Source organism: Falco peregrinus, chromosome 5, assembly GCF_023634155.1.
Source record: "Falco peregrinus isolate bFalPer1 chromosome 5, bFalPer1.pri, whole genome shotgun sequence".
NCBI lineage: Eukaryota > Metazoa > Chordata > Aves > Falconiformes > Falconidae > Falco > Falco peregrinus.
Window position 1 is genome coordinate 77,831,424 of NC_073725.1, and position 24,780 is coordinate 77,856,203.

Genomic DNA, 24,780 nt, shown 5'->3' on the forward strand with positions numbered 1-24,780 from the left:
AGTGGTGTTTGGATTGCTCACTTTCTTCATGTTTGGATGGATGCTTTGAAAAGCAACGTCAGTATGTGTAGAGATGTTCTCTGGAACAAGACACCAGGTGCCTGCTGCACACACCTCGCCTGCCCCCTTCTACCCCCTTGCTGTGGGGTCTCAGGGGCCAGACTCCTTCCCCAAGCAAACTTTGGTCTTGTCCCACCAGATGGGAAGGTCCAAGTCCACCTGTGCTTCTTTTATGGCAACATATAGGTGCCTGCTTGGGGATTACAGGTGTACAACGTACAGAAGGTGCAGTATACGGAGACATCCATACTGGGCACACAGGGTTGCTCCTCCCAGCCCTGTGCTGCCGATCAGCACCCACTGACTTGTGAGAACCTGTTCTGCAGTCCTAACGCCGTTTTTAAGTAGCGTGCTGATGTTCTTTCTTAGGTGCCAGTGTGATGGGCTGACCCCGCCTGGATGCCAGGTGCCCACCAAAGCGGCTCCATCACTGCTCCCCTCGGCAGGACAGGGGAGGCAAAATGGAATGAAAGGCTGGTGGATCAGGATAAGGACAGGGAGATCACGCAGCAATTACGTCACGGGCAAAACAGAGTCCACTTGGGGAAGCTTAGTTTATTACCATTCAAATCATAAACCCCCCTTCCCCCTAGCTGTCCCTTCTTCCCGAGATCAACTCCACTCCCCATTCCCCCCCCACAGCGCTGCAGGGACGGGGCTGGGGCTGCGCTCAGCCCCGCACACGCTGCCCCTGCCGCGGGGGTCCTCCCACGGGCACAGCCCCCCAGGCACAGCCGGCCCCAGGGGGGTCCCCAGCCCTGCCCCAGCCCGGGTTCCTCCGCACGGGCCCTGCCGGCAGCCGCCCCCGTGGGCACCCCCTGCCCCGGCGCGGGGTCCTGCCCGGGCTGCGGGGGTTGGTGGTGTCAGCGCCCCCTGGCACCCTGGGCTGGGGCACAGCCGGCCCCGCCGGGGGCTTCCCCACGGGCTGCCGGAGCCCCCCCAACCCCCGCCCACTCCCCCGCTGCCCGCAGGGCGGCTGCTCTCACTCCCCTCTCCGGCGGCAGCTGCTGCTGTGCAGCGACTCTCCCCCTTCTTGGCCCCGCCACCCCCGGCGCTGCCCCCGGCTCGCAGCCGGCTGCGGGAGCTCCGTCGGGCGCAGCCCCCCGCCAAGCCCAGCCCCGAGGGGCGCGCTGGGTCCCGCCCGCTGCCCGGCCCCTTGCCCCGGGCGGCCCCGCCTGGCCCGCCCGCCTCTCCCGGCCCGGCCCGGCGGGGCTGCGCGCATGCGTGCGCGGCGGCGGGGCCATGGCGGGCCGCGGGCGGCGGGGCCGAGGGCGGCGGGGCCCGGGCGCGGAGCAGCGGGGCCCGGGCGCGGCCCGCGACGTCCCGAGGTGGCGGCGGGAGAGGGACGGGGGCGGCGGGAGCGGGGCGGGGCGGCCCGGCGGGCGCTGACCCTGTCCCCGCTGTGCCTGCAGGCGGAGCCGGTGCTGCCCGTGGTGCGGCCGCGGCCTGGAGCCCACCTTCCGCTTCTGCCCGGCCTGCGGCGGGAGGCTGCCCGCGGAGCCTCGGGAGGAGCCGGCCCCGGCGGAGCAGCCGCCCCCGCCCTCACCGCCGCCGCCGCCCCGGAGCCCGGCGGCCTCCCCCGCGGCGCGGCCCAGCTCCCGCTCGCCCCGCAAAGCGCGGCCGGGGCCGGCGGTGCCGCTGCCGGCCGGGACGGTGCTGGCGGACCGGGGCGGCGGGCAGTGGCGGCTGGGCCGCCTCCTGGAGCAGGGCGGCTGCGGGCTGCTGTACGAAGGTGCGCTGGGGCCGGGGGGCGGGTGGGGGCCGGGGCCGGTGCCCCCGGGGAGGCCCTGCCGGGCGTGCCGGGCCGGAGCCGCGCCGTCACCGGGCGGTACGCGGGGCTCTCGGGGCCCTGCCGCCGCCTCCTGCTTTCCAGGCCGCGGCCGGTGATGCCGGTGCCGTTAAGTGTCAGCCCCGGGTCCCCGGCCTGTCCTAGGCCAGCGGCACCGTCCGGGCGCCCGAGTCCGGGCGCCTCCTTGGTGACCGTCTCCCTCCCCAGCCGTGCGCTGCCGCAGGAAAGGTCCCATCTTCTGTGTTGTTAACTTGGAAACTGCAGGAGGAAATTTCCCCGTTAGTAAGTTTTGGCTGTTTTGCCGGATATTTGGCTTTAGTTCCCTTTTAATTACTCCGTTGTATAACAAAGTCTGGGCATCCACCTGTGTCTTTAACAAAGTGCTAGAGAAAACCAATGTTACAGAGCAGGGCGTTTTTATAGAAGTGCCTTTTGGGTGATGAGCAGCAGATAACCGCTGTGTAGCTCTTGGCCTAAGAGCAGGAGAAGAGGAGCTACCCCAGGGCCAAGTAATGGACGCAAACCCTTCCGGAGAAGGACACGTGTAACCAACATCCATGCAGAGCACAAGGGGCTTGGTGTCTCTTACAGACCTGAGAGGCTACGAAGTGAGCTGGAGCAAATGCTCAGCAAATGGATTTGGGGGTGCCTTGGAGGTTCTGCTAATGATTTGTTCTTTACGTACCACCTTCAAAGCACCCCGCTACGGTAGCCATGCCTAGATGCTTCTGTGACTTAAGCAGAACTGCACTTGAAGCATGTCAGGGGTGCTGTGCTTCTGGAGCAAGGTAAGAATTATTTTGTCGTAATCTGGGAGGATGCTGTCACAGAGGATGCTTTTGCAAAGACCAGGTGAAAGAAGCAGAGGATAAGTAAAAGCCAGCTGCACAGGCTGTGTGCAGTGATGCAGGTGACACTGCAAGTGCCTCTTTTCCGTGCTCCTGTAACCACATCTGTTCCATCCTTCCACAGCGCAGTCAGCATCTGGAGCCTGTCCTCAAAAGCAAAGATACTCCCTCAAACTTGTGAGTTTTGATCTGTTTGGGTAAGGAATTAGTGCATAGTGTACTGTGTCCAGGGCCCAACCCATTTGGTCCATATGGCTGAACATGTCCGAGGAATGCAGAGGAAGAGGTCACAGCAGGCCCTTTTAGCTTAGGGAATAGATATAACTTCCTGAGGGTATCATGCCTGGATTTTAGTAGTAGTTGGCTCTTCTGTTAAAGGTGTGAAGAAAATAGGAGGATTAAAAAACTGAAAAGCCTTTGTCACCAAAGGTTGCCTCTTTGATCTACCAGGCTCAGTAATCTCCAAAATTGAATCTGGTGGTGTAAGGTGAAGATCTTGATTCGTTAATGTCAGACCTACTTCTTCCCTGGATGGGAAATGTGCAGGTACCCTGCTGAAGTCTGTGGAAACTGGAGAGATTAGAGTTTGGTGGCTGTGCTGAGGTAGCGTGATGAACTAGTAGTGAGAGACTCTGCAAGGCAAGAGCACGTTTTTAAATCAAACAGCAATTATAGCTGAGTTCGAGCCCACTTTCCAGGCCCTTGCCAATAACTTGGGTTCTCCAGGAACGTGCTGTTTCTAGTAATAGCTGTTCTACAATGGAAGTTTGGTTGGTTCAGTTTGGTAACTCGCAAACCAGAGCAGACTCTCTTTCTTGTGTGCCGTGGCTCTTGGGGGTCACTTGTCTGTGGGAAGACCAATGCTGTCTAATGGCTCTGCGAGGGACCTGCTGGTGCCCACTCTTGCGGCCACTTGAAGAATCACTCTCCCTTTTTGTCAGAGGAGACATTGAAAATGATGGAGAAAAAAATACAGTGTTAGTGAGAGAAGACAGCTGAGCGCCACAAAACTAGAACCAGTAGGTGGGGAACTGTAATCACTTCTGTACACAACACTCCCAGCTCTTCTGTTTAGCACCTTTGGCATCTTCTGGCATTTTGCTTGGGAGTCTACTGAGGCTGCAGCCCAGCCCTCATGGCTGCAGAGGACTGCAGGGTATGATATGGCACACGAGAGAGAGCATTTTGGCTCCTGGATTGATGGCTCAGATCAGCTTGCCAGGCAAGGTGCAGACTAAAATATCCTCTGGAACATGGTGGTTTGTGTTGTCTGGAGCCTGCTGATCCTCCAGCTACCATGGCCAGTTGTGAGTAGGGCCTCTGGTATCCAACCAGCTAGAATACAAAGCTGCTGCTTCCTCCCGTGTGTAATAGCATCTGTCCTAAATTAGCCTGCGGTGTGCTGAATATATGTGTGCTGTGGGCAGATGCACGCATGTTGACTGTAAACTGTATGCATTTCAGGTCACTCAATCACAGCAGTAGTAAAAGTGCAGTAATGCTTGCTGACCTAAAAAGGTGGATTATAAGATGTCAGCACATTACGCAGACACTTAAATGTCACAAATACAGACTACCTTGTCTCACTTTCTGGCAGCTAGAATAAAATGTTACAGGTCTTTGTTGAGTCTTGGCTGTTTGCAGAAATAAGCTCGGCTGTGCTGTGGGTAAGGTCACCTCTGGCTCCTTTTAACGTAAGAGCTTTGGGGCGAGAGCTTGCTCTAGATTTCCAGATAGCCTGCATTGTCTACCTTTTTTTAACCCACAGTAAATGGTTGTGCTTTAAATGTCTGACTTGAGAGGGCCGTTCCCTGGTTCTGTGCTGGTGCTCGTAGTTAATGTGGTTGTTAGGCGCAGCATTAAATAGTGAACCAAAGACCTGAGCTCTGTTCTCAGCTCTGTTGCTGACCTGGTATTTGATACTTTTTTTTTTTTTTGTGGGGTGGTGTGTGTGTTGCTTTCTTTACAATGACTAGTGAAGGTCTTGTAGCAATCTTGCCCAAGTTTCCTATTTTAGCAGAGTGTGTGTGGCTGAAGTGACACCTCTCCTTCCTGTTCCCTTTAGGATGTCAAAGATGGCAAGATCTACAATGAACAGAATTTCTTCCAGCGAGCTGCAAAGGCAGGCACAGGTTGGTGCTTCTTGGAAGGGCAAGGACTAGGCTGCTTGTTAGGAATACTGGCATCCCTCTTTTATCAGTTATGTGAGTCTCTTGGAAGGCCAGGCTAGAATAAACCGATTCCCTGCTTGGTTAGTGCCAGACCGCTGAGAAATTTGGTTGAGAGCCAGCTCTCCCAGGAGTCTCTGTGTACCTTAGGACACTGCAATATTGGCATTTTGAAGCTTTCCTGCTCTACCCACGCCTTGCCTTGATCTCACTGGTAGCTGTTCAGCCCTGCAGCCTGACTGGCCTTGGCTCCCTCTCTTTTCTGTGCCCCTTCCATGGATTTTTCCATCAGCTGCTGTCTGGTATTTACTCCACTGACCCAAAAACCTGAGCAAGAGCAAAGGTGACCAGAGAACATGGGCAGGGGTGACGGAGGAATTTGTGTCAAACCTGCGCTTCTGAGAGGACTCTAAAAATCTGCTTCTCCATCCCCCTCTCTCCCCCCACTTCTTGTTCTGCCTAGCCCTATAGCAACCACATCCTTAGCCTGCTCTGGTATTCCCAGCATCTTATTTTCCATCTTATTGTTGCTCTGCCATGCTGCGCACACTGACCTGCCAATTCCCCAGCAAGTTAGGCCAGTGGTTGTGGGACAGTCAGTAGGAGAGAGGCTTCCAGCTGTGAGCTGCTCAGGGCAGAGCAGGCCTCCAAGAAAAGGGCACCCTGGACTTAGCTCCTTCGTTGTGGAGCTCCTTTGCAGCATCTGCTACACTCTGTCCTCTTCTCTCCCCTTCTAGTGGAGAAGTGGAAGAAGTGGCACTCTGTGCCATTGCTGGGAATCCCCAGTTGCGTTGGCTTTGGACTGCATGCAGATAGCTACAGGTGAGCTGACTGCGAGGGGCACAGCTGAGCTCTTTTGTCAACTGCCATCTTCCTGGACTTTCCCATTTCTCTCCTAGCTGTCTGCTATTTTTTTCTCATTGTTCCTGGGCTCCTAACCTTATGCACTGCTCCCATCTCATTAACAAATGGGTTGCCTCTCTTACTACTCTGGTTCCTTCAGTCCTTGTGGTTCTGGTGAAGTCATTGCTTTTGCTGCTTCTGCCCCTCAGGCCAGGGCATGCCTTACTGCCACCTTTTAAGCTTAGCATGAAGGGTTTCAGCTGTATATGTGCAACATGATCAGCATGTTTCCTTTTCAAGAAGTTTTCTGTGACCAAAGTTGAGGAAATACTTGCCTAGGTCAACTTGGGAGTCGAAGGGGGGGTCTAATCCAGGTGGATCACTTGACGAGTGTCTGTTCCAGGGTTTTCAAGTCGGGTTGGTGCTGCTGCATGCTAAACCCTTGTCTCTTGTAGGTTTTTGGTGTTCTCTGACTTAGGGCGAACTCTTCAGTCCGTCCTGAATGATGGCTTACACGTGCTGAAGGAGAAGGCAGCTTTTCAGATCGTAGTCCGGCTGGTATGTAGAGAACCAATGCTAAGAGACTTTTGCAGAAAAGACCTATAACTTTTCCCGTGGCTCTTTCAAAGGTGTTTTATAAGTGGAGCCAGGGGCTTGGCTGGGGTCCTCATGTAGCATCTCTTGAGCCTGTTGTAAACTTGAGTAACATCTTTTGAGCAATAGGTCACCTTGAAGGATTGTGGGGTGAGGAGAATGACACCTGACACTTGAACAGTAGAGGCTCGGAGATGTGCTCATTGTGCTCTTCCACACAGCTGCGGGGAACTGGGGAGGGTCCAGCTCAGTGATAGCCAGGGTGCTGAGGGAGTCTGTGTGGTTCTGATATGGTCGCCTCTTCTGTTTACTCCTAGCTAGACTGCCTGGAGTACATTCATGAAAATGAGTATGTGCATGGGGACGTCACAGCTGAGAACATCTATTTGAACCCAGCTGACCTCACACAGGTAGGGAGCAGGAGCCGTGCTGTGGGGAAATGGCAGTGGAAGTGGGCTTGTGAAACGGGAAACGGGACAGAGCAAGACCCAGGTTCCTGCTGCTGGGCAGGGGAGCAGGGCAGACCATGGTGCTCAGGCAGGTGCTGTAGTGTGGGATTGTGGGCTGCGCTGTAAGCAGAATTCACACCATGCACACACAGACATGTACTTCCTGACGTCTTCCAGGTGACCCTAGCAGGCTATTGCTTTGCGTTTCGTTACTGCCCAGGAGGGAAGCACGTGGCTCACCGTGAAGGCAGCAGGACCCCTCATGAAGGCACGATGGAGTTTATCAGTCTGGACAGCCACAAGGGAGCAGGTGAGTCCTGGTTTCTGACACAAGCCAGCAAACCTCAGCTGGAGCTGTTAACTGTGGCAGTGTTTGCTGGAGCTAGGGCTCCCTGCTGGTGTTTCTGTTATTGCTGCTTAGTCTTGCCTCTCTCTGGGCTGCTGTGTTCAGGCTTGCCAGGTCACTCGGCCACTGTGGCAAGAGGTGCAGGGATGTTCCTGCTCCATCTGGAGCCTTGGCTACTGCAAGCATGTGAGGAATAGAAGACAGGGCTGCTTCATGCTGGCTTAGCATGGATCTGTTTAAAGCCAGGCTGGATCCCTTCCTGAAACAGATTTGCAGCAAGCTCTGCTCTGACCTTGAAGCAATGAGACCTGGAAAGGCTTTTAAATTAGCCAATTCCTCTCCTGGCTGGGATGTGACTGTTCTCTCCCAGTGTTCAGACTGGGCAAGTCTTCCTCCAGAGGCTGGAAGGCAATTCCTCAACTGTGTGAGTTTGCAGGCTCCCAGAAGTATCAATATCCTAGAGCACATTTTAACAAAGCTCTTGCATTTCTTATGCTCTTTAGACTTGTACCCCTTCATTAGGTTGCCTGTTTTACAGAAGAGGCACCTGAAATAGAGACTTGTAAGGTTGTGCAGTGAGTGCTGGAGTCCTTACTTGCTTTTGGAAGGGATGCTAGCCTGGGCCTCTTCTGGGTGGCTGCCAAACTTTTTTCACATGTGAATATCTCTTCCTTCCTATCAGGACCATCTCGCCGGAGTGACTTGGAATCTCTGGGCTACTGTCTGCTGAAATGGCTCTGTGGCTTCTTGCCTTGGTCTGATGAGCTGGACAAAGTAGAAACTGTGGTGGAGAAGAAAGAAAAGTAGGAGAAATCATCTGCTTTTTTTGGGAAATGCTGAGCAGGAAGCAGTGAGGGAGGTTTTGTGACTGAAATCACTCAGTCACAGTACGCTGTTGGGATGTGGGTAAATCCCACTGTAAAGGTTGAACCTGGCCAAAGGGTGTTTGATGAACCCCGATTCCTGCTCTGTTCAGAACGTAGCCATCTGAATTCAGCCTGTTTTTATTTTTTTGTCCTTATTGCCAAAGACAGGCTGTTCATGTGCCCGCTCCATTGCTTCTCATCTGACAGCACTCTCCACTAATTATTCCAGGTACAGAGCAGATGTGAAATGCCTTCTTCAACTATGCTTCAGGCAGAGATCCATTCCAGGTATGGACTTGCTCTCTGCGATGGTTGGACTTGAGGAGGGAGGATTGACTGTACCTGAAATGAGAACCTTTTCTGTGCTGAGGTGCTAGTCCAGCATGGCTTCCACTGGCAATGGTGACCAAGCATTGCATGGACTGGTTGACAGGCTCTTCCTGTGAGCAAATCCCTTGTTTTCTTCACAGCAAAATAAGGGGGGCTGCTACCCAGTATCTGTATTGATGAGCCTTGCTGAAGGGGCAAGCGTTCTGGTGATTTTAAAAATTCAGTATTTGGGGCTAGAGGTCATTTCCCCATCCTGTCTCTGAGCTCCATATTAGTCTTCGGTTTTGCTTTCCTTTCTCTGTAGCTGGCTGAGGTGGGTGGGTGGGTGACCCATCTGCAGGCCCAGCAGTCTGAGGTGGCCATTTAGCAGCTTTGTAAAGAACTGGTGTTGATGTGCTGCTCCATGCAGTGATGTTCCTTGCTTTGCAGATGCCCTACAGAGCTACCTGCAGCAAGTGATGGCACTAGGGTACGAGGAGAAGCCTGACTATGAGGCGCTACGGCAGCTCTTCAAGAAGCCACTGGAAAAGATGAAAGCTTCAGCTTATGACTCTGTGGATATCAAAATGGTGCCCTAAGTAAGTGCCAGTAGTTTGGATTGCAGCAGGCCAAAGCACTGGTCCCCCTGTGCTGCTGACCTGCTCCGCGTGCCCCGGGCTGCTGCTGCTGCGGGCAGCAGTTAGGAGATGGGGACAGGGCCAGCTGGTCTGTGACATCGCTCCAGGTGAGACCTCGGTGCCCCTCCTGATGTGGGGAAGGACCACTGGCCCTTCAGCATTCCCTATTAAGAGACCAGTCCAGTGCTACACAAAGCTAGGCTTAGCCTGTGTTACAGCATGTGTTTTCTCAATTTTCTCTGGAAATACTTGCCCTTGGAGGAGTACAGCAAGGCTTAATAAAGCAAAGGCTGAATGGTCTGCAGGGGTATGGAGGTGTTAACAAAATGCACACTGATGCAATCTAGTCCTTTTATAAAAGAACTGAGGCTCTAGGCTGTTGCTTTTGGGTTTTCTTGTAGTTCTGGTTTTGTTGCCTTGGGCCTGGGGCAGTAAGTGGTGGCTTTCTAGCCCCAGGTGCTCTGCTCTATCCATGAGGCACCTCCAAGATTGAGGCTTGATACAGACAGATCTGGCTTTTAGTCCAGGGCTGCATCAGCCGTGGTGCCTGGATTAAGCAGCAAGATCCAGGAGGGCAGAGCTAGCTCCTCATCACATAATTTACCCTTCCTGGGAAGGGATTGAACTGATTTAATAGTCTCATTTTGTTGCCTTTTCTTTCAGATCAAGAAAACATGTACAGGAAAAGGGTTCAAAGCTTTCTGCAGTGCAAGGCCTTTCCCGCAGTTATTTAACTTTTTCTACCTGTTTTAGAACTTAGATGTTTTTTATAAGTGTTTTCTTCCGATTTTAATGTGACCCACACGCTGAATTTTGAGCTGCTGCTATAACAAGTTAATGTGAAGACACCCCTGCATGGCAGGTCATTGTAAGCAGTAGCTGGAGAACTGCTTACTGGGAGAAGGGTGAAGCCTGGCACAGAATAACTAAATCAGGGATTGATTTTTTTTTTTTTTTACTATAGTGGTAGTACATAGTTTTGTAATAAACTTTGTCGACAAGCACCCAAGGCTCTGTTGGTTATTTGGCATGCTCAAGGCCCTTCTGGAGGCTTTTTTTCTGGGATGGCTGTAGAGTTGTGATGGTGATTTGAGCCCTGTGCTACTTGTTGTGCAGGGTGTTCTCCTAGCTGCTCATGATATTAATGTAAATAGCCTACATGCAGCCCCTGCTCCAGCTTAGCCAAGTTCTTAACCTCATCTCCAAACATCCCATCAGTTCTCCCAGGCCAATGCAATATGTGAGTGGGTTACCAGTCATTGAAGTAAGACAGTGAGCCATCTATATTAAAAAAATTTTATAAAAAAGTCACTATACTGTGTGTATCTGAACTGTTGCCATCTGCCACAGTAACTTCTAACAAAGGAGGGGTCCAGTTCCAGTGTTAAATTCATTGATGTCTCCTGGAAGTCTTGTACCTTGGTATTTCAATGTTTGCTACCTGTTTGTAAATAGAAGGCCCTTCTCCTAATGTTCACAGGCTGAAGGAGCTTTAAGCCAGGCTTGCTAGGCTGAGGTCAGTGGAGGTGGTTTCTTCAAATTGTTGAAGCAGCACCTAGTAGAAAAAGCATATGCTGCCCTTGCAGGTGAGGAGCCAGTAGCAAGGCTTAAAATAGGGCCTTCAGTAAGACACATTGCCTGCCCTTACTGCACTACTGCCTGTTTCTAGTGTTCACATGATTTGTACTTTCCTTGAGGACACATTAATAGAAATAGCAAGGAAGACTGTGCAAGACAGGAAATGAAATTGAGCCACTGGCCAGAGGTGGCAGTTCCACCACACGGTTCCAGCAGAGACTGACAGTTCACAGAGTCACATTATAGTACTGGGCAGTGAAGCATTAAGGCACAGAAGGAGGATTTTTTTCAGGTAAGGAAAACATGGCAATTAGAGCCAGAGGCAAATAGGGCTTTAAACCATCTGAGGTAGGTAAAAAAGCTCAGACCTGCAGTGAGCCTTTGTTTACCTCTTGATTGTATCCATAAAGACCTTGTATCAGTGCAGCAAATGATCAATACATAGAAGAGGGAAGCACCAGCTGAGCGAGACAGTACCTGGCCAGAAGGAAAAGGCAGCATAACCTCAAAAAAAAAAAAAATAGGTCTTTCAAGTGGAAGAATTCAAGCATAGTGTTACATCCAGTAACTTGAGAACCAGAGTCAGTGCCTTTCTTTCATAGTGCCAGGCCTCACAGTGAAGCGAGGGACATGACAAGTTCTTTTCTATTACCAAGGGGTAACTGGAGAGGTATGAGAAAAACGAACTATAAAGTTTCATAGGTGAAGAAGAATCTTAAGTTGCAGAGGATCACATAATAGGGAATACTTTAAAAAGGCAGCTATCAGGGAAGGAAATGGCCCAGAAGTGAGCTACATAATTACAGGATAGGCATAGGCAAAAGAGGGGAAAGGCTCTTTTTGGAGGTATTGACAGTTAATTTGCTATCATCCCTGTATGCCTACAGCGGAAATACTGTTTGCAGGAATCCTAGAAAAGTAAAGAGCATGAAGAAGTCAGAGGCTTAAGAAGCCCAAGTTCACCCTTTCTTCACTGTGTTCTGCCACATTTTTTCGCTTGACTTGCCTTCTGTCACACTTGCCATCACTAGGCCTAGCACAGGCTGACTGTAAACATGATTCCAAGTAATGAGGCGGGCATGGCTCCTTCTTCATGGCACTGCCCAGAGACAGTGCTGAGGTAGGTTTGAGAGGTACTCCAAGGTTGCCTTCTACAGAGGATGTAGGACTGGCACTGTTGATGGAAGAGTAGCCTGAGCTCCCTTCCAGGTTAGGATTTCTTGGGGTGAAATATACTGAGAGGCTGCGAGTGTCACCCAGCAGCTTAGCCTCCCTCGGTGGTGCTGCATCCACATCCCACTCTACAGCTAGGTTGTCTTCATCGCTGGAGTCCTGACAGCAGTGCTCTCCAGGGTCCATATAGACCACCGTCATGTCCAAGATCCCACTGGGACTTGTCACTGCAGGGTGATAAAAAGGTGAATTTTGATGTGGGCAACACCAAGCAGGCATTGAGAATCACAGAATCCAGCAGAAAAAAAAAAAAAAAAACAAGCGAGAGTGTAAATCTTACATCTACTTGCACACGGAGGGGACAGTAGAGCACTAAGTTCACCCTCATTTAAAACAGTAGCTTCCCCCCTCCCTGCCTCAGACTGTTTGGGTAGGTACTAAGAGTTGTTCAGAAAATGGAACAGCCAGTCCCAGCGTCAGCAAAACAAACAGGTACTAACAGTGTTTCTAACACAGTGGGCCACACGTGATGAATGGCCCACTATCAGCGGCATCTGAAAACAGACTCGCTTTGAAATACCAAGCAGCTGTAAAAGCTCTTCATGCTCTGAAGCAGTATAAAGAAAGAGAACAGATGTATAGATCTAAAATATTTAACAATTTCAACCACTGGGGAAGGGGGAGGGTGATTCCAACTGGTCTTCAGTTGGAAGTTCAGGCTTCTGTTGCCTGAGGAACAGTTTTAAGCAAAGATGAAGAGGCAAGTTTTAATTGTCTTGACCACTTTTTATAAGCAGAATAAAACTCTCACCGTCTCCATCTCGCTCGCCTTCACTTTCCTGATCACCTTCATAGCCAGAGCAGGAATCCAAACTCCAGTCTAGGAAGTTATCTAGAAGACTTTCTTCCTGGGTGGATAGCTCTGCTGTGGGTGTGGTCACAAAGCTGCCTCTGTCATCCTTAATGCTGTCTTCCCTCCTCCTGCAGCAAGAAAATCCAAGTCACACCTTAAAAGCCAAGTCTTCTTTCAGGTCTTTTATGTCAAGGTATTTACAGAAAAATGGATCATATTTAAGAATGAAACCTCAGGATACCAGAGAGGAGGAAAGGCTCGTGCTAGACTCCACAGACATTTACAGCAGTGAGTTATACTAGCCTTTTAGTTCTCTTTCCAGAGGGAGAGCTAAGGAAAGTCTGAATCTCCACCGCATTTGTGTGCAAGGGGCTGGGCTCTGGGTCCTCCTGTTTCACACCCAACAATGAACAGAGCTGGCTGTAACTCATCATCTGATAAAAAGAAATAATAATAATAAAAAAAAATACCTAAGAGCCAGTAAGAATTAGACCATGGGATTCCCAGAAGGAATAAATAGCGAGGAGGCGGCTATTTATTTTCTAGGAGAAATCTATCCCAACAAGTTCTTCCTACACATAGCCAAACAGAGCACTTCAAGTTTAAAATTACCACTTTATTTAGATATTCTGTCCTCCAAAAGTCTGAAGTTAGAACCCACTTCCCATCACTTGAAGTTTACTACATCCTACCATATAGTAGCTTTGCTCTGGGTGTCAGACATCAGCAAATGAAGACCAAGAGCACACCCACCTTTTCTTTGCCTATTTCTTCATAACGCTCATCTTCAAATCGTTGTTTCACAGCAGTTAAGGACACCTGCCTATAATCCTTTGGGACATCGTCATGGAAACTGGAAAGATTAAAGCCCCTATCTTAGAATGGCTTATATGAAACAACAGTAACAAAACCTGTCAGTTTAAGTACTTCCCTTCTGTCCATCCCAGCTCTGTGCTAAGGAAGTTGGTGTTTCAACAGAGTTGCTAAGCACCTAGCCAGGGCACTGGGTTTCTGACCATATAAGCATGTAATTCCTTTTCTGTTCCTTGAGGTAAACAAGATACTTGCCTTCTACTCCTTAAAGAATGAGCTACTTTTGCCCCTGGAACTCCTTCTGAAGCTCACCAATAAGCCAACTGCAGCCTTCTGAAAATAGTGCTGTTTAGCAAGCTGAAACCTGTCAAGCCTCAAGGAGAATCACATTTACTGTAACCCAGGGCCACAACCAGTTGTGAGAAATAGAATAGCTGTCCCTGAGCTGGCCCCTAGGCCTTAGTGCCTCGTGGGGGTGTGACAAGGCAGTTTCCCAAAGCCACCTCCTTCACTGGAAGGGCTGACTGTATAGATGTAGCACATCTGCAAGAGCTGGAATCCAAGTACTCATGTGCCCTCCCAAAAGAGTTCCAAAACTTACCACTTTTGGTAGAGGCTTAGCACACAGGACAACAGGTCTTCGAGAGAGAAACCGGTGCACTCAGACAGCTGGCTGGTCCAGGGGTGTGCTGGAGAAGAGAGTATATATTACCATTTCATGAAGCTTGGTAGTTCTGTAATCAGATTGTTTATTTTTTAATGGGATAAAGATAATGATCTTTACACGCTTATGCCTGTACGTAGTTTGTTCAAGTTCACTATTCGTTTCAAGGACAGGACTACCTGCCAAAGTCTCATTTACACACAAAGCTTGCATGGTCTGATGGTGATACTCTTGTTCATCAGAGCTATTAAGGAGGTCAGACAGACTGAACTCAACTCTTCATTTTGAAGACTTATACCCGTCTCCCTCTTCTCTGCTCCCCCCTAGCCAAGTGACTGGAACATCCTGCCTAAAGACAGAGTAACACAAAAAAACCCCCCTCCCAAACCCCAAAGGCTCCCTAAAAAGACAAGGCAAACTGACATACCATGCTGCAGCTCCTCTTAAGGTAAGGCTCCTTACCTTGCCTATGTAGTATCTTAGCCAGCAGTAGTGCTCCAGCAGCCAGCTGAGCTGGGGAATACACACAAAGGCTTGTGTTTAAGAGTGACAGTTCACAAATGAAGCTGTAAAGGTGAAGAGTTCTTCTCTCTAGTGAGACTATGTTTGACAATACGTCTTTGTAGTCCACAATGGTAGGTATCTAGTGCAAAAAAGGAGAACAGGGGTTGGAAATACAAGATGAGCACCAAGTATTTAGAACAATTGTTTCCAGGAGACGCTGTTTTCATTACATTAGGTTTGTGGTTTTATGGTTGGTTGGGTTTTATGTGTTTGTTGGTTTTTTTTTGTTTGTTTGTTTGTTTTGTTAACTACTACACTGACATTGAAACATTCTCCAGGAAAGAATAAATGGCCTCTTAAAACTTAAATTTTAATCTCCACAGAAAGGCAGAGGGCTTTGTATCTCATGCTTTGCAATATGCATGGTCTCCACAGCTGATTGCGAACACTCACATAAACCCCCAACATCCTACCTAAGGAGAAGTGCTAATTACAACAGTCCGACTTTAATAGCAACCCAAGGGGTGACATACTCCATCTGCTTTGCAAACTCACCCTTATCTTTCCTTCCAGGGCAGAAATGATTTCGCCCATCATTCTGACCAAGTCCTCATACTTGTATGTGTTGTCCGTTAGCCACACAGCTTCCCGTATTGTCAAGATCTCTTTGCTGATGAAGCTGCAATATTAAATAATATGAACAGTTAGCCCCAGAAGAAAGGGAATTTGTGCACCTCTGCACTAATGTTTTTAGGGCAGAAAAATGCACCTAAGAAGACCAAAGAGTTAAACAGCTTTATACGGTACTTTCCTACGTATAGACCAGGAAAAAGAAAAGCAACTCTTCATTTATTTAATCTTTAAAGTAGAATCTCCTACTAAATTGTTCCAGATTCCTCATTTTATGAAACCTCTCCTCGGTTGAGATGCAAGACATTAAGGTAACTAACACAGAACAATAATTTTCCACCACACCATGCAGTACACCAGAGCATAACAGACTAAACTATGTAACACCACCACTGCAGTTGTTCCTTACAGGGTTACTCATGATAATATGGTGTGAAAGCCTTCAGTTGGTGATGGAATGCATTTTGACTAAACCACCACTACAGAGGATTTTTTTCGTTCTTATGGATATACCAAGAACATGTTCAAGGAATTACATTTTGCGTCTCATTTGCAGAGGCTGTGTTTGTATATGAACACAGTTCAAGCAGCAGGCAACATAGAAGGAAGCCAAAGATTCTCTCCAGTATTACTACTAGCAAGGGGGGAAATAAAGCTTACGCTGCAGAAATTAATTTGAATGACCAGAATATCACCTCTGTTCACCAGTCAGGACCCCTACCGTGTGCAAATGACCATGCAGGCTATTCCCAAAAGTTGGAGTTGAGCCCGAGGTACAGGTCTCAGCTTCAAATAACGATCCACGCATCCCACTGTCATGTGAAGGCATAGGCTAGAAAAGTCTTTCATGGTAGCCACTTCTACCAGCCAATCAATCAGGATGTACCTAGACAGGGAAGAGAGACATAATCTGCACAGTTAGAAGCCATTCAAACCTGTGCTGAACACCCCACCCCCCCACCCCATGCCTAGTTACCAAGGCTCTGCTCCACTCAAAAGTTCCAAGCCAGGGAATTTCACCAAAAGAATTTTCAGAAAAATGACACATTGCACTAAGATAAGGATTTGCAACTAGGAAGCCTGTAACTCTCTGAAGGGTCAACAGTCTGCCTGAGTTGTCTGTGAAATGGAGTTAGAAACTATCCTATAACAGGCACTTGCACAAAAAAAGGGTAGGGCATATCAATTAGGAGGCTAAAGGCCACCTAAGGTAACTAGAGTTAACTACAGCTCCAACAGGTTAAACAGTGCCTCCAGTTCTTGAACTTATTAGTCTCAACAAATGCAAGAACTTACAGTCCAGAAAAAAACCTCACACACCTAATTTCAGCTCTTCATCAGGGCTTGAAGGGCTCTGATATAGGACGCTTTGCAGAGGAAGCTTTTCTCTGATTGTACGTAATGCATCAGAGGAAGCAAAGCAAAAAATTCCCTCTTCCAGCAGACCTCGTTCTAGATTTATTTCCCTCTTCAGATGCAGAGGGAAATAAGCAGTGGTTTCTGCTGTGTGGCCTGACTCCTGGATCTGAGTTTTTACCTCATTGTTTCATTCATTCCTTTCTGCACAGTGAAGATACTTTGCTTGCTGACAGGAAGGGAAGCTTGAAAGATTTGAGACACCATTTCACTGGATGATTTAGCTTCTAATCCTAGTTGGTTTCCATTCCCACAAGCTTTGGCTAAAGCTATCTGTAGTAGAGAGAACACAAAGTATTTTTTTTTTTTTTACCAAATGGCAACTAAGGCAGTACAGGATGGTCTTGTTAACATTCCTGCTGAAAACAGTGAGCATGACAAACTACTTGAGTCAGTTCTTAGTTTGGCTTAAATGTTGAACACACACATTATTTTGGGCAGGCTGTTAAGTCCATCAAAAGACGTATCTTTACTCAGGTCGTACCACAGATGTGCAGAGGGAACTGCAGACTAAATACACACGCATATATAGGCATCATTCAGCAATTTTAACCTGCTGAATGATTCTAAAGGGAGGAGTCTAAACCTACAACAGCAGCATAGAGAAGACCGAATAAAGACTGTTTTCCTGAGAAAAGCCAGTCTTACCTGTGCTTCCCAGCAGCCCTTTGCTGCATAGTCTCGTAGCTTCCTGAGACTTTGGAGGTATCTGCCAGGATCTGACATCTACAGAGAGGAATGTAAACAGATTTAAAAAACCATTACCTTTATACAACAAACAAAAGGATTGTAGTACTAATATTCAGGGAAAAAACACTGCCTGTGGGTACATTTATTATTTCAGCAACCAGTCTGTTTCTCATCATGATGACAAAGTTTTTAGGAAAGTATTTTCAGTTCTTGCCCCAGCTCTCACAGGAAACGAGACAGGTCACTTGGGATTCCAACATGACAGCTTTGGCAGATTTATTAATGACAATGCAGGCAGTCTCCCCCGTCCTGTTCCCACGTGAGCCACACAATCGCTAGCCAGCAGTGCCTATGCCTTTAGAGTTCGTATAAAGAAACTTCGGCTTGCATCTTGGCTGCAGCTGCTTGTAGACCCACTCACTTTAAACACCAAGGCAGATACCAAAGCTCATCTAAGAGAGTTCTTACCTTCTTCATAAACAAGGAGAGTGCTAAGCTCTGAGGAAGAGCAATTTCTTTCTGTGTAAATTCATTGCACATACCAGAGCTCCAGAAGTTACAGTGAAAAAGTTGAGACAAAACCCCACTACTTACAGCAGCCTTTCTGTTACTTTCCCAAAGGAGGTAGGAGCTAATTAAACAACCCTGCTTTGAAGATTCTTCAAACATTTCAAGGGATTGTTTTCTTTTTTCTTCATCCTAAGAAAAAAAGGCATGATAGCATTTTTGCTGTTCAGCCAACTAGATGCCAGATCTCAATAATTCAGAAGCTACAGAACAGCTCTGTACTGAATGCTAGAGAGCAGAATCAACTGATTCTGTGAGTCCCCTCCAGACTACGAGGGGTCCTCCCATTTGAAGATCCAGGCTCAGGAAGCACTTAGCAGTTTTCCTCAGCTAGACAAAAGCTTTTTGGCTTGCTTGCCACTGAAGAATTATTTCTTTTTTACATGCATTATGACTGGAAGTCTTCCTTTGAGACCTGAACACACTGCAAGCCCATGATGAAGCCAAAATTAGTTTCACAGTTTGTAAAATGCAATAAACTAAGTCGATAATGTTCCTTTAAACAACCAGTAAATTAAACTCACGAGAACAGAAATCCTAGGCCGCTTGAGGAATATAAGATCATTTGGCTGTTGGTTTTTTTTAGTAACCAAGGTAAACAGCATTAGGATCACCAATAAAAGCATTCAAATACATCAGATCAGAAACACTGCTCACCTCAAAGAGACTCAAGACCTTAGCCAAGCAGTGGAGAATAGATCCTTTTTGAGCCTGAAGAAAGCATTAAGATAAAGCATTGTTAAAGATACACAAAGAACAACAGCAAACTTTTGCTAGTAATTCCAGACTACAATTTTGTTTGCCTTTCAATCATTCCTCCTCTTTGCTTCTCTCAATGTTTTGTTTATTTAAGACAGTACTGAATCTCTCGGAAGAGACAGTACAAGCCTCCGGCACTCAGGATATACCAAGTGTATCATTTCAATAAATTCATTGAAACGATTGATCCACAGTCAATGAAGCAACAGGAGTACAGGAGCTCCTTGGGGGAACAAAAATATTTTTTCTAAAATAACTAGATGCTGCTATTAGCCTATGTTAAAGTCAAGGGCAGAAATAAATCTTACTTTCTCCAACTGACACTCTGCTTTGAGACTCTCATAGACCACAGCTTTACAACAGCTTCCACTCAACGACCAGGGAGGACGGATAAAAAGCCAGATAAATGGGGCTGCGCACACATTCAAACGCTCCGCCAGACTGAAGAAGTGAGATGCCTTTAATCCATTCACTTCTGCACGACCCTCATCGGAGATGGACACTGAACAAAAAAAAAAAGCTAGAAATCATTTAAAGTTTATTCATAACACCTGCTTGGCATTTAGTCAGGCTAAGACAGACAACAGGATACAATCAGGAAAAGATTGAACAACGTCTTCCCTCTAGAGCCTTAAAAATCATGCAGACAACAAAATAAGAGAAATCTTACTACAAAATCAGTCTTTAGGAACATAAAACCCTAAGCTGGGAAGGTGGTGTTCTGCAAATCAACACTCAAAGCAACATTAATTTCTGTCAGCGTACAAACTGGTATGCAAATCCCTCTGCAAGGAGGCTTCTCCTCTCAGCTGTCAGTCCCTTTTAGCACATTTATCACACTAGGTTAAGTAGCCAAGTTCGATCAGAAGTTTTCAGAGGATAACTTCTAAATATGAATTCATAAACTATGCATTGACTTCTTTTCTAGAAGAGCTGTGCACTATACTATCATTTAACACCTAGCAGTTTAGCGACCAGCATTTAGTGGCCTGCACCAAAAGGTACAACTGAAGAGGCATCTTGGTAAATGAGACCTGACCACCCACTGAAGACTGCAAACTGCCCCTGCACTTCACTGCTCTAGAATCTGGGTACAAAAGCATCAGGGTTTGAGATACAGGAGAAAGAGCTTTGTAAGCAGCCAGTAAGAGTGCTGACTTTACAGTGAGACAACTAGTTTGATCTGACTTTACAGTGAGACAACTAGTTTGATGTGTATCTATATGTAAGCCTTTAGCTCATCCACATTTCCTTCTGTCATGCCAAAGACCTGAGTACAAGCTTCCACACTTACAGCCTTCATTGTACAGGTACGCTATCCCCAGCTTCACAGCAGCTTCAAAGTTACCCCTTTCAGCAGCCCTGAATGGGAAACAGAGAAGATACTAGAGGTTGAAATCAGTAGCTGCTTCCAGGCCCACATCTTCAAACACTTTACTTCCGTGGAGGTCAGACTGTGAATTTGGTAACCACAAACCATAAGCATACGTGCTTTCACTGCAGAAGTTAAACCTAAGTTATGCTGAGGATTTTCTTGCTGGTGGCCTTTTGTACGCCAATATCCAGGAAAATCAGACAATCCCTAGGAATTGTTTCCCATTCCCGTGCAGCATCCCCAATGCCAGAATGCAGTAATACATTTTAGTACTTGTACCCTCAAGGACATGCATCAAGCCCATGTGCTCCTCCCTTCCAACTGATGTGCACATAGTAGTCTTCTTCAGAAAGAAGATAACACATGCATCAAAGCAGCAATAATCAGAAGCAAAATAATTATGACTTTTAAACTGACAGATCCCCTTCAAATGAGAAGGGTAAAAAGACCTTCTCCATCTTTTTTAAGCAGATTTAACATTACCCTTTCAAAATTCACTCATTTTAATATTGAAATTTACCTATTTTCAATATACTCGTTTACACAAGACCAAGCCAACTCGGGCTTCGAAATACGGTTATGCTTGAGCCTCTGATCTCACCTGCGCCTTCATAGAGAAGTACCAGTAACAGATTTTAGATAATGTGTTGTGTTCCAACATGGAATATTAATGCCCTTAAAGAGACATAGCTTCAGTATATGCAATGGGCCCTGCTCCAGTTAGAGAGCAGTTATAAGCTGCAGCTCAGACATGAAATCAACAATTCTTCATCACCCTAAGCAAAGACTTCTACAAAAAAGGGAACGTCAGACCCCCCCACTTACAGTGAAGATTGATTAGAAACACGTATGTACCTTCAAACATCTTCTACAACGTCAGACAGATTTTATTCTTAAAGCTTACCTTTCAAACATCTTCAGATTCTGTGGAGAAGGCCATATTTCTTGGAAACTTGCACATGCCCAAACACTAGCATGATTATCCACAAGGTATTTAAGATGCGAGTGCACCTGCAAGGGGGGACACACCGTAAAATAATAATTACTAAAATAAAGGGACCAACAGAAAAATAGTTCTTTGCAATCTAATTTTAGATAGGTAACTAATTAATCAGAAGTTAAGATTAACTTGTTACCTGCCTAATTATCATTAGGGCAAGAGATGCCAAACCAAACTAATTTGTTCAGCCACAGTGATCTAGCAGGACAATTCCCACAGAGCACTCAAATACTGCTGTTAATCTTCTTGAGTACTGAGAAATAAAACTGCCGCTGGGATAGCAAAAATCTAATTACTGTGTGTACCCTTTGGTTTTCTCTGGGTTTACCCTGACACAAGAGGCCAGCCTTTTCTGTGTGCAGCCCTTGCTCCTAAAGGCAGAGATAAACCATGGTGTGTGACAGCGGGGAAGCAGTGGCAGACTCACAGCTCTGACCGAGAGGATGTCTTCAGCAGGAAGGCCTTTCAGAACATGAAACAGAACATCTTCAGGCAGACTTAACAACGTCAGGACTCGAGGCCGTTTTCTTATCCTTCGCTTTGAAGGGAAGGAAAAACACCTGGAACATCTACAGTGAATCACTGGAAAACAAAAAACAGGGGTCACCTCAGTTAGTGATGGAACAGCACAAGGAAAGAAGGCACTACAGAATATGCACATATATAAATGTGTTTGAATACCTATTTACTACACAGCATAGGACATTTCTTCAAACTTCTATCAGTCATAGAGAAATTTAGCACGTGTCACACAACACCATAAGGCTAAGCCACAAAGCAGTGACTTGTTCGATTTAGCCAATTAAGCCAAGAGGCTCAGAAGGGATAGCTTATACTCAAGTCCTCTTCATTGAGGAGAAATTCTCCATGCCCCAACTCCATCATTTGACTGCATTGAGTTAAACTGTCACTACTAAAACTTCATTTACCTCCCCCACACCTCGGCTTCTCCTTCTCAGTTGATAGCAGTCCTTGGAATGTCACCAGAGAGATTAGGAAGTTGAGACCCACCAAACAAGCTCAAGCCAAGCAGCCAGTTGCTGCCATGGGTGATCATGGAAGATCCCGCAGAACCAGGAAGCCCTTTTTTTTAAGTTTCAGCACCTTGTAATGCAAAGACTAAGACATCACCTACATCTTCTGTTCCTCATGAAGACAGTTTACCCTGCCTGCATTCACCAAGAGAGGAAAACAATCTAACAGCTAAGGCAAACCCAAGCGCAGCACGGGAGTACTGCTTGCTGGTAGAGACTCATATCCCATGGTTGAAAGCCCAATCCCTTTTCCATCTCTTGGGGACAGCCACCAAGAGCCTGCCCCCAACCCTGTGCTCCCACTCTGACTAACAGGGGCAGGAATTCAAATCTGTGAAAGGTGGTAGGAGGGAAAAAAGCACATTCCCCACCTCCAGCTCACAAATGGCAGCAAAGGATCACCCTCAGAGTGGTATCCCAGCAGGACCCTCTGAATCAATCCTGGTTCATGCTGTACCTTTCAGAGCCCTGCCATGCAGCAGTGCAGACACCAACAGTGCTCATTTCCATGTCAGCCTCGTACAGCTCTCAGGAGCAGCCCATACAAGCAACAGAAGCTGATTTCCGTGCAAGAAAAAGGCTGAACATTCTCCTTCAAACATAGGGGGGGGGGAATAATAATTCTGAAGTAAAAGCTTGAGTCCCACGAATTAAAAGACCATGTTAAGGTCCTTTATCTTTATTACAGAAGATTCTTCAGTTGCATTTTTCAAACCCAGTTTAAAGTCTCATACAAAGAGATTACACTTGGAAAATTTATTTACTGATTTTTTTTCTAGAAAAGTTTAATAAAGGATACAGTCTCCACTAGAAAGTCCAATACTGTGGAACATGCACATGCTAGCATTGCTTACCCTATTTTCACTAGTTCATTATTAATTTGAATATTTTTTGATGTAAATGAAAATAGTAGAGTCAAAGTATTAGTACAATGAATATATCAAACCACCCCATATTATCTATGAGGTAAACCAAGTCACAGTAACGTAGTCTTACAAGATCACAGAAGGCACAAGCTGAGAGAATGCTGCAACTCTCAAGCTCTCTTTTACAATGAAAATATAAGGTGGCTGAATAGTCAAGGTGAAGACAGAACATTATTGAGGCAAAAAATATTCTCCACTAATATTTCTTCCCCTCTGGCCTTCTACTTTAGGTGTTCAATGTCTCCTAACATGGAAAGCCTCATGATCTCATACTAACCTCCAGTCCTTCACGCACAACTTCATCAAGGGACCAGAGAAGCAACACGCTGCATTTCTCTTTGAGAAGATAAGAGCAGCAGCTCTTACCAGCTGCAGATGCAGCAAAGGGAAAAAAACTTATGGAGAGGTCAGTCTCACCCTCTCCTCTCTATGAGCACGCCAGCCCGTAGAACCAGCAAGTGTCCAAACTCCATAGCTAATGCAAAGTTTATGGACAATTTGTTCAAAGCGAAGTTGCTGCATCATACTTAATTACTTAACACAGGTTTTTCAGTTTGCAAAGGGAAGGTTATTTGGGTTTTCAAAAGCATGATCCTCAAGAGGGGGCTGCAGATACCTAAGGCATCTGTAAGCCCACTGTGCTGATGCCTGGTCTTCTGTTCATACGTGCTATTAACATCCTTAGCACTTCAGGTTTAACGAGATGGACCACCAGACTGACACAAAATAACATCCAACATCCCACCAGTAGCACAGACCCTACTTGTTACCTGTCTTTGATGAAAAAGCTATCCCCGTAAAAATAAAAAAAACTGCCTTGATGCACACAAGGCAGAACACTGCTATCCTTCACATCCTCTTCCACCTCCCGTAGCAAACTGCAGTTTTATTCAGCAGTATTACTGCCATGAAAAAGACACGGACTTTGCAGTGGTGTGCCTATACGTACAGCCAAATGACTGGGGAGCGTGGGGTACTCGGGCAACTCGGGGAAGAGAAAAATCGATTACAAAAGAGGCAGTCTGAAAGCAGGGGGGAAATTTCACTTTGTTGCTTCACAAAACCCGAGCGATTTAGGCTGGAAGAGACCTCTGGAGGTCACCCAGTCCGAGCCCTGCCCCCGCAGGGGGACTGGGGGACACACGCTCGACCCGCTCCGAACGCACCCCCGGGGCGAAGGCCACCTTCCCTTACGCGCCCGGGGGGCTCCCGCGTAGCGATCCGCGCCAGAGCCGTTGGCAGACGTCTTCTATGTGACCCCGGCGGCCGGCGCAGGCTCAGCACCGGGCTACGCGCTCAGCCGCGCCGCAGCGCTCGAGGCCACCCGCCAGCGGTAACCGAGGAGCCGCAGCGAGCGGGAGAGGCGCAGCCCCGGGCCGGACCGCGGCACCCGGCCGAGCCCTCGCCGGGCCAGGAGACCCTGGGGGGCCGGGCCGCCCCCAGCCGCGCCGCCGCCGTTTGAATTCCGGCGCGCAGCCGCCCGCACCCCGCCGCCACCGGCCCCGCAGCCCTCAGGCGCCGGAGGGAGGCGCAGCGGGGCCCGGCCGGGGTCCGCCACCCGCGGCAGGGGCCGTCCCGCCCTCAGAGGCCCCTCAGGAGGGGCTCGGCGCGGGGCGGGGGGGTGGGGTAGGGGAGAACACACGGCGGGGCCGCCGGCGCTCCTCAGAGCGGAGGGAGAGGGATGAAGCGGGACCGCCGGAGCCCGGCCGCGGCCAGGCCCGCACTCACCGCCCGCCTTCATCGCGGCGCGTCCCCGGGGACCGAACGGCCGGCAGCACCCGCCGCGCCCCGACCGGCTGCAAGTGAGGGGCGCCGAGGGGCGGGGCCGAACAGGCCGACGGAGGGGCGGGGCTCCGCATGGACATGCCCCCGCCCGCAGCCACGCCCC

The 24,780-nt window shown here is 48.2% G+C and overlaps 2 protein-coding genes across 3 annotated transcripts; one reads left to right on the plus strand and one right to left on the minus strand.

Moving 5' to 3' along the window:
- Positions 1-1,239: 1,239 nt before the first annotated feature.
- On the plus strand, positions 1,240-9,914 carry VRK3 (VRK serine/threonine kinase 3). Its single transcript, XM_055803655.1, has 12 exons — positions 1,240-1,388; positions 1,473-1,792; positions 2,822-2,874; positions 4,763-4,829; positions 5,603-5,687; positions 6,164-6,266; positions 6,620-6,712; positions 6,929-7,061; positions 7,780-7,900; positions 8,193-8,251; positions 8,723-8,871; positions 9,574-9,914. The coding sequence occupies exons 1-11, from the start codon at positions 1,303-1,305 to the stop codon at positions 8,869-8,871; spliced, it is 1,269 nt and encodes a 422-aa protein (XP_055659630.1). The 5' UTR covers positions 1,240-1,302; the 3' UTR covers positions 9,574-9,914.
- Positions 9,915-10,192: 278 nt separating this feature from the next.
- CCNF (cyclin F) lies at positions 10,193-24,750 on the minus strand. 2 transcript variants are annotated; one of them, XM_055803653.1, is made up of 17 exons: positions 24,621-24,750; positions 21,360-21,514; positions 20,837-20,943; positions 19,852-19,919; positions 18,866-19,059; positions 18,456-18,509; positions 17,826-17,930; positions 17,190-17,267; positions 16,663-16,814; positions 15,847-16,011; positions 15,051-15,174; positions 14,454-14,634; positions 13,929-14,016; positions 13,268-13,367; positions 12,818-12,948; positions 12,473-12,642; positions 10,193-11,888 (listed from the first exon to the last, which is right to left on the minus strand). In XM_055803653.1, the coding sequence occupies exons 1-17, from the start codon at positions 24,631-24,633 to the stop codon at positions 11,425-11,427; spliced, it is 2,349 nt and encodes a 782-aa protein (XP_055659628.1). In that variant the 5' UTR covers positions 24,634-24,750; the 3' UTR covers positions 10,193-11,424. The 2 variants fall into 2 exon arrangements, with proteins under 2 accessions (XP_055659628.1, XP_055659629.1); XM_055803654.1 differs by lacking the exon at positions 10,193-11,888 and adding an exon at positions 11,899-12,390.
- Between the last annotated feature and the right edge of the window lie 30 nt (positions 24,751-24,780).

Excerpts from the sequence above, each read along its gene's own strand:
- VRK3 (XM_055803655.1), top strand. The coding sequence starts at position 1,303 with ATGGCGGGCCGCGGGCGGCGGGGCCGAGGGCGGCGGGGCCCGGGCGCG. Across the intron at positions 1,793-2,821 it reads CTGCGGGCTGCTGTACGAAG|CGCAGTCAGCATCTGGAGCC; the intron begins GTGCGCTGGGGC and ends ATCCTTCCACAG. Across the intron at positions 8,252-8,722 it reads CAGGCAGAGATCCATTCCAG|ATGCCCTACAGAGCTACCTG; the intron begins GTATGGACTTGC and ends CTTGCTTTGCAG.
- CCNF (XM_055803653.1), bottom strand. Across the intron at positions 19,920-20,836 it reads AATCTGAAGATGTTTGAAAG|GGCTGCTGAAAGGGGTAACT; the intron begins GTAAGCTTTAAG and ends TTTCCCATTCAG. Across the intron at positions 12,949-13,267 it reads AAGAAATAGGCAAAGAAAAG|ATGATGAGTTACAGCCAGCT; the intron begins GTGGGTGTGCTC and ends TCTTTTTATCAG.